The 8,942-nt window shown below is 43.7% G+C and overlaps 1 protein-coding gene across 1 annotated transcript; it reads left to right on the forward strand.

The window, feature by feature from the left end:
• Positions 1–5,965: 5,965 nt before the first annotated feature.
• LOC132061348 (uncharacterized) lies at positions 5,966–6,890 on the forward strand. Its single transcript, XM_059454183.1, has 2 exons — positions 5,966–6,054; positions 6,449–6,890. The coding sequence occupies exons 1-2, from the start codon at positions 5,966–5,968 to the stop codon at positions 6,888–6,890; spliced, it is 531 nt and encodes a 176-aa protein (XP_059310166.1).
• Positions 6,891–8,942: the final 2,052 nt, after the last annotated feature.

Here is an 8,942-nt window from a genome sequence, read left to right on the forward strand (position 1 = left end):
GGAAATAGATTTTACAACACTGATCAGACCTGTGCCTATCATTCGAGAGGAAATGGGCACAACACAGAAGACTGTATAAAACTCAAGCATAAAATTCAAGATCTGATTGACAAGAGGAAAATCGTCTTGGAAACCGCAGCTCCCAATGTGAACACAAACCCGTTGCCCAACCATGGAAACAATGGAGTCCACATGATTGAAAAGAATGAGGAGCGGAAGCTTGCAGAGCATTAATCCCGAAGTTAGCCGAATCCCTAGAACACACAGTAGCCTCCCTCACGCTCCAGGAGCGTCAAATTTTCAAGGTTCTAGTCCCGGCGTCGGGATCCATGAAAGCAACATCGAGATTCAAAGCCTTGATTCCAGCACCCGTGGTAGCCCAAGTGGCAAAACAAATGGCTCCCACGAAGTCAAGAGAGCTAACAAACGGCCATGGCCCCAAGGCATGACCTGTTCAGGGAGGTGTTATACTCCTGAGGAGTTAGCTTAGAATGCTACAAGGAAGGAAAACACCAAAAAAAGGGCAATAACTGAAGCAGAAGCGGAGGATTTCTGGCGGCGTATGCAGCCAAAGTATTACTCCTTTGTTGGGCATTTGATGAAGACGCCAGCACAAATATCGGTGTTGTCATTACTAGCCAGCTCCCCATCACACAGGAAAGCTCTCATGAGAGTGTTGGATGACGTACATGTACCAGCTGGTATAAGCAGCAAAGATTTGGCTGGGCTAGGAGCCCATATCATCGGAGAAAACAAAATCTGCATCTCAAAAGAGGATTTACCGGCAGAAGGAACCGCTCACAACAAAGCCCTTAACATCACCGTGGAATGCCATGGTAAAACAATAGGGAGGGTGCTGGTGGACAATGGATCAGGCCTCAATATTTTCCTTGTCACCACACTGACTCAGCTTGGTTGCGACGTAGGCAAGATTCGCCAGAGTGGGACAAAGGTCAGGGGATTTGATGGATCTCTAAGTGATTCCCTTAGAGAGATAGACCTACAAATCCAGGTTGGACCTGCATCCTTCACAGCAGAATTTCAGGTCATGGAAATCACTGCCAACTATAATATGCTCTTGGAAAGTGTCACGACCCGAGCTACGGGCCGCGACGGGTATCCGGGGCTAACCGTCGAACACCACTCACTTGCCTGCTTATCTGCTACTATTCATACTGTATGCTCATAATCATATAAAACTGTCATTTTCTGAAATACATTAGCTTTTATAAACATAAGCCCTTCGGCTATCAAAATAATATATACATGCATATACATACAAGCCATGGGACCAGACTACCCACATTGCGTATCTACGAGCCTCTATTAGAGTACTAGACATCTGGACGGGACAGGACCCCGTCATGCCCAAAATAAGAATATACAAACATATGTACCAAAAGAATAGTCTGTAGCACCTCCGGAATATGGAGTGCTCTTAAATCGACCGCTAGCTCCTATGGATCCGGATCACCTCCCCGTCTACCCGTGGGCATGAACACAGCGTCCGAAGAAAGGACGCGTACGAATATTGTACCGAGTATGTGAAGCATAAACAATAATGAAGCATCAATAAACCGAGGAGGCATAAAATAAGGAGCAATCAGAATCGATCGTATCATAAAAGAAATAGTGCATGCTGGCTCACTCTCATAAACATCATCCTGTCATGTATGCATAAGTGTATAAGCTGCCCGACCATGTAGGTGCGGTGTGGTATTTAATAACATTAGCAATAGCATTAGCCTGCGTCCAGGCCTCCCGCGTCCGGGGTATCATCTCATGCTGTCCACTAGTGGCGCTGCCCATGCCATTTGGCCATGGTGTATAGCTGCCCGGCCGTATAGGCGCGGTGTGATATCATCATATGCTTATAGCAATACATACATAGAGACTCATAGATAATCATACTTCATCGGGGTGACGTAAGGTCGTGGACCCCCGATGTCATTTTGAGCATTCATAAATATTCTTTCTCACCTTGAAGGAACAAGCATAAGGTGAGTGTACATAGTGATCGATATCATTAGGTTACATATATTACGTCACTCACTCCTTAGGAGCATCATATCGTAGGCTATGATATTTCTAGACTTTAGCTTACTATCCTCCCATCGTATTCATCTTATATTTCTTATCTCGTATAGCCATTCATGAGAGAGGACTCTTAGCTTTCTTGGAGGTGGAACATTTATAGTAAAAGAGGAATTTCATGCCATAGGACTCATGCCTTAGGAAGAAAGGATTTGCCTCACATACCTTTGCCGCTTTGCTATTCTATTGCTCGCTTGTGCTCCTTAAATGCACTCGTATACCTTCAATGGAATTCGTATCGACATTAGTTATATAATGGGAAAACATGTTCTCTAAGCTATAGAAATTTGGGCAAGATCTCCTTTGTTTATACCACTCTCCGCCATATTTCATATCAACTCCCAACATTCATAATAATCATCACAATATCGCTAACAACAATCGTCATTCATTCATATGATTCGCATTTCATAATTCACCTCAATTTCCCATAGCTATGACTAAAATCCATCATCGTACTCTTTCGTATTCAATACTCATTTCATGTTCTATAGGTCATTTATAACACCTTTATATCATCAACATATTCATTTCCATGATTCAATTCACTACTAATCACTAATAACATTTTTCATCCATTTAATGACCCATTTGTGGTGCTTTTCTATAATCCATGAATCTCAACGTAACAATACTTCAAATAGCATGTAAGGGTCATGAAACTTACCCTAGACAATAGAGGAACAAGCTTGGAGTGGTGATTCACCCTTAGCACCAAAACCCTAGTTCGTCTCTCCTTGGATTTCTTGACCTTAATAGCTTTAATGGAGTTTCTTAGGCTTGACTCTCCTCAAATCTTGTTATCAATCCTTAATCTCCTTAGTTTTCTTGTGGATGAAATGTTTGGAAGGTTCTAGAGGTGTGGAGGGGTTGAAGACGTGAATGGAAATGAAATAAATGAAGTGAGATCACATTTAAAGACTTGGAACATCTTCAGTCGTCGGGACTTCCACGGACCGTTCCACAGTCTGTGGAACCCGTTGTTGGTCGTGAAATCGGTCGTGGTTCATGACCAGCTGACCATCCTTTCGCCGGCGGTTCCACGAACCATTCCACGGTCCGTGGAACATTATATGGGCCGTGGAAGTGGTCGTGGAAATCTCGCTTCCGCCAAAGTTGTTCTCGTCGTTTTGTTTGATCTCCAATCCTTACGGAACCTTCTTAGCACTTGTTTACCACTTCATTATGAATCAGGGATGTTATAAACTCTTCTCCATAATAACCTTGAGGCATCAATGACTCAATACTCCTAGTTTGCATCCAACACACTAACTTATAACTCGATTCCCTTAACAACTTTCTCTCTTCAAGTCTAATATCTTTGAAATTCTTAATTTGCATCATCACATACTAGTTCTTACTTGTCCAAACCTCATATACATCGTACCCCTCATTAGTCTATCCACTGTACGCTTAAGGGGAAATTTTCAAGGTGTAACAGAAAGACCCTGGATACACTCTGCCGGCGCGATCCCATCAACTCTGCACCAGCCCATAAAGTTTGAATGGCAAGGATAGTAAATTGTGGTGGCAGCTGAGAAGGAGATTCAGAAGTATCCTTACAATATCGTTCCTATGATCGAAAGGAGCCCTGACTTGCCAAACTTTCATGTAATAGAATACGTTGAGGCCACTCATACGGAGGAAGAGGTTGGTAAGCCTATGGCGAGCCTACGAATGATTGCCTCCACCATGCTAAGGAATGGTTTCAAAATAGGAAAAGGCCTAGGAAGAGACCTCGGGGGATAACCGCATCCCGTCCCAATCCCAAAGGAAAATTACCATTTAGGTCTAGGGTATACTCCTAGCGAAGACGAGATCACAAGGGAAATAAAGAGAGATCCTAGAACAAGGAACTTGTTTCGTCCGATTCCGAGTTTGCACCAATCATTCCCCAGAAATATGTCGAAGCTGAACGAAGAAGAAACTGACAGGAGTCTCGAGTCGCTGTTCCAAGAAGAGGGATGCTACGTGGTCCTTGAAGAAAACTAGGAGATACCCAACATACGCAGTCTGAGGCCAGGAGAGCGCCTGAATAATTGGACATCCACCCCCCTCTTGGCTCCCCGGTAGAGAGATGGATTTACCTTAAAACCTTTTGCTAAAAGCGGTGACATCGGCTGAGGCCCGAATGATCGCCTTTTTTCTAAATTGCTTCGTTATGTCTAAAAATGGAAATGGTTCGACGTTGTTCCAAATCAGGACCACAGTTGTAGCCAATTGTTCTTGAATTAATGCAAAGCCTCGATCTATATAAAACTGCTATCTTTATCAGATAATAATAATGAAGGTTTTTCTAACTAACTACGTGAAAAAAGTAATAATAAACCTAACTTTACTCTGACTCGCCTTTTCAGTAGTAGCTATAATAAAACAACCAAAAATGTCATGACGTGTCGAGAAACGAATGAGGAAAACAATCAACAGGAATACGAGGAGTACGATGAATCAACAATGATGCCGGAGGGACTGGTAGAAGAATTGAAAGAACTGGAAGAAAAGAAAAAGCCAAACATGGATGAAACTGAGGTGATCAACCTCGGTAACGAAAAGGATGTCAAGGAGATATAGATCATCGCTCATTTGGGAGCTCCACAATAAGAAAAGCTCGTAGCTCTATTAAAGGAATATGCGGATGTCTTCGCCTGGTCATATACAGATATGCCAAGTTTGAGCACTGAAATTGTAGCCCACATATTGCCTATTAGGGAAGGCTTCGCTCCAATTAAGCAAAAGACCCGGGCATTTAAGCCTATCATAAGTATCAGGATAAAGGATGAAGTGGAGAAGCAAATCGAGTTCGGAATAGTGGAGGTGACGCCCTACCTCACTTAGGTGGCCAACATAGTGCCAGTACCCAAAAAGGACGGAAAGATTCGAATCTGCGTGGACTACCGAGATCTCAATCGGGCCAGTCCAAAAGACAACTTTCCACTTCCAAACATCCACATTCTAATAGACAACTGCGCCAAGCATGAGCTGCAGTCATTCATGGATTGTTTCGCCGGGCATCATCAAATACTCATGAGCAAAGGAGACGCTGAGAAGACAACTTTTATCACCCCTTGGTGAGTCTACCATTACGGGTCATGCCGTTCAGCCTCAAGAACGCTGGCACCACATAGATAAGGGCTATGACTACCCTGTTCGATGATATGATGCATCGAGAGATTGAAGTCTATGTGGACGATGTCATCATAAAATCAAGGGAAAGCTCAGAGCATGCAGTGCATTTGCGTAAGTTCTTCGACAGACTTCGCAAATTCAATTTAAAGCTGAACCCTGCGAAGTGCGCTTTTCGAGTGCCTACGGGTAAATTGCTGGGATTCATAGTCAGCCGTAAGGGCAATGAACTAAACCCTACCAAGGTTAAAGCAATCCAGGAGCTACCACCTCCTAAAACCAAGAAAGAAGTCATGAGCTTCTTGGGAAGGTTAAACTATATTGGACGATTCATAGCTCAGTCAATTGTGATTATAGTGCCCATCCTCAAGTTGCTCAAAAAGAACGCTCCTACAAATTGGACAGAGGAATGCCAAGAGGCATTTGACAAAATCAAGAGATACCTTTCCAATCTTCCCATCTTAGTTCCACCCAGTACTGTATCTGTCGGTATTTGAGAAAGCTTTCGGGTGCATGCTCGCCCAGCATAATGAAGAGGGCAAAAAGGAACATGCATCTACTATTTGAGTAAGAAATTCACTACCGGCGAAGCGCGATATACGCTCGGAGAAAAGACCTGCTGTGCTCTTACCTGGATTTCCCAGAAACTGAGGCACTACCTATCGGTATTGACCACTCACCTCATCTCCAGAATGGATCCGCTAAGATACATTTTTCGGCAACCGATGCCCATAGGAAAATTGGCTAAATGGCAAATGCTGCTAAGCGAATTCGACATCGTGTACGTGGCGCAAAAGGCGATCAAAGGACAAGCCCTAGCGGACCTGCTGGTAGCAAGTCCCATAGATGATGCGCTGGAGCCATTATAAACTTTCTTCCCAGATGAGGAAGTGATGGCCATGGAAGAAGAGATGGCGGAACCATATTCGTGCTGGAGACTGTTCTTCGATGGAGCAGTCAACTACAAAGGATCAGGCATTGGGGCGGTGTTGATATCGAAAATAGGGCAACACTACCCGATGGCCGCAAAACTCAACTTTAGATGTACCAACAACATGGCGGAATACGAAGCATGTATCCTAGGCCTCAGGATGGCGCTAGACATGAACATATAGGAGTTGTTAGTAATCGGGGACTCCGATTTGCTCATCAATCAAGTGAAAGGAAATTGGGCAACCAAAAATGATAAGATACTTCTATATGTAAATCTGGCACAAAGATTGTGCGGAAGATTCAAGAGTGTTGACTACAGCCATACTCCAAGGGCTCAGAATAGGTTCGCAGACGCATTGGCCATAATAGCGTCTATGATCCAACGCCCTGAGAGCACCCACATTGATCCGTTAGAGATCATACTGAGAGAAGAGCAGGCTCACTGCGCCTATGAAGAGGCCGAGCCAGATGGCCAACCATGGTACACCGACATTAAGGCCTACCTGGAAAAAGGGGAGTATCCCCCAGAGAGTTCAGCAAATCAAAAGAAGACCATCAAGAGATTGGCCAATGGTTTTTTCTTGAACAAGGAAATACTATACAAAAGGACCCCTGATCTCGGGTTTCTCAGATCCGTGGATGCTGAAGAGGCCACAAAATTGCTAAAAGAAGTGCACACGGGGGCATGCGGACCCCACATGAATGGATTCGTCCTTGCTAAGAAAATCCTAAGGACATGATATTATTGGGTGTCCATGGAACATGACTCTTGTAAATTAGTGCAAAAGTTCCATCAGTGTCAGATACACGGGGATCTGATCAAGGTTCCACCCACAGAATTACACGTAATAAGCTCACCCTGGCCTTTCGCGGCATGGGGAATGGATGTCATAGGACCCATTGAGCCTCCAGCCTCCAACGACTATCGTTTCATCTTGGTCGCCACAGATTACTTCACTATATGGGTGGAAGCAACTTCCGACAAATCAGTGACCAAGAAAGTCGTGGCTGACTTCGTTAGAAACAATATGATATGTTATTTTAGTGTGCCAAAATCCATCATCACAGACAATGGTGCCAATCTGAATAGCCATTTGATGAAAGATATCTGTGAGTAATTCAAAATCACCCACAAAAACTCTACTGCCTATCGGCCACAGATGAATGGAGCCATAGAGGCCGCTAACAAGAACATCAAAAGAATCTTGAGAAAGATGGTTGACAACTATAATCGGCACGAGCAGTTGCCTTGTGCTCTGTTGGGATACAGAACAACAACCGGAACTTCCACTGGGGCAACCCCATACCTCCTCGTTTACGATATAGAAGCGGTCATACCCGCAGAAGTGGAGATCCCTTCACTCAGGATCATCCAAGAGGCAGAGTTGAAAGATGCAGAATGGGTTAGAAATCATTATGAACAACTGGCCATGATAGAGGAAAAGAGAATGGTGTCAGTGTGCTACGGGTAGCTATACAAACAAAGAAGGTCTAGAGCCTTCAACAAACGGGTTAGAACTCGACTTTTTCAGATCGGACAACTCGTTCTCAAGCGAGTCTTCCCTCACCAAGAGGAATATAAAGGGAAATTCGCGCTGACCTGGCAAAGACCATACATGGTTAGGAAAGTACTTTCAGGAGGAGCCGTGGTCTTAGCCGATATGGACGAACAAGAGTGGCCCAGGGCCATCAATGCAGACGCGCTCAAGAGATACTATATTTAGGATTTCATTTGCTTGTAATCGCATTGTTATTCCCTTGTAATCGTACCTTTTACTTGTAATCTTATTTGAATAGGAGAAAAACAAATCATCTATGTAATGAACTACGCAATGACTTAAATTCCCCATGATGGGATACGAAGGCAGTCCATACTGGACCCGATCGCTTTATTAGTAAAACCAAGACTCAATTACTTTATTCTGAACTACGTTCGACCTGAATTCCTGTTGTGACAGAATAAGTAGGCGCCCTCGAGCTCGGTCATCATAAAAGAAAAACCAAAAAACCCCTAGGAAACCTCAGAGATAATAAGGCGGGAAAGGTCCACAAGATCAAGCTTGCAAGGGTCAGTACAAGAACCAGACAGTATCAACCTTACATTGGGGCAGAATTTTTGGAGAGACCTCAAAAATTCCTATCAGAACAGTCAACCAAGGAAGAGACGGAGTAAAGCAATACACTGGGGCTGAATTTTTGAGGGGACCTCAAAAATTCCCGCTTAGCGAAACGACCCAAGGGACACCCAGAGCGAGTCTTCAAACCGGGGCAGAATTTTTGAGGAGGACCTCAAAAATTCTACCAATACGAAAGTTAGCAACCATGTCTCTGAAAAGAACTGGAAGACCTCATTCAAAGAGAATACACGTCATGACACATAAAAACAAAGCAAATATTTACTTTAAGAAAAAATAACATGCGTTTTATAAATTTTTACTCTGAATTTTCAAAAAAAAAAAATATATAGCATAATTACGTCCCAAAAACATCTCTCAAAATACCAAGCCCAAGGGGGTTCGAAGGAGCATCAAGAGGAGACAACAGGCAGGAAGACAACAATGCTAATTGGCTTCTTAGGGAACTCACAATTTTTCTGTGGATGCAGGTTTTTCCTTTTTTTTTTTTACAGGACAGCAAATACATCACCAACCAGCTTACTCACAGCAAAGGCGAATGGCAAAGCCCAAACTGTAAAGAACGACCCAGAAACCCCATAGCAGAGAATGGGTATTAAAGAGACATCTGACCGCGAGAGTCACAGAGCAAATGAGCGTAAAGACAGACCTGACCAA

This window comes from Lycium ferocissimum, chromosome 6, assembly GCF_029784015.1.
Source record: "Lycium ferocissimum isolate CSIRO_LF1 chromosome 6, AGI_CSIRO_Lferr_CH_V1, whole genome shotgun sequence".
NCBI classification, from domain to species: Eukaryota; Viridiplantae; Streptophyta; class Magnoliopsida; order Solanales; family Solanaceae; genus Lycium; species Lycium ferocissimum.

Coding starts and splice junctions, on each gene's coding strand:
- LOC132061348 (XM_059454183.1), top strand. CDS start 5,966: ATGGCAAATGCTGCTAAGCGAATTCGACATCGTGTACGTGGCGCAAAA. Junction 6,055..6,448: donor AGCGGACCTGCTGGTAGCAA/GTCCCATAGATG, acceptor ATTGTGCGGAAG/ATTCAAGAGTGTTGACTACA.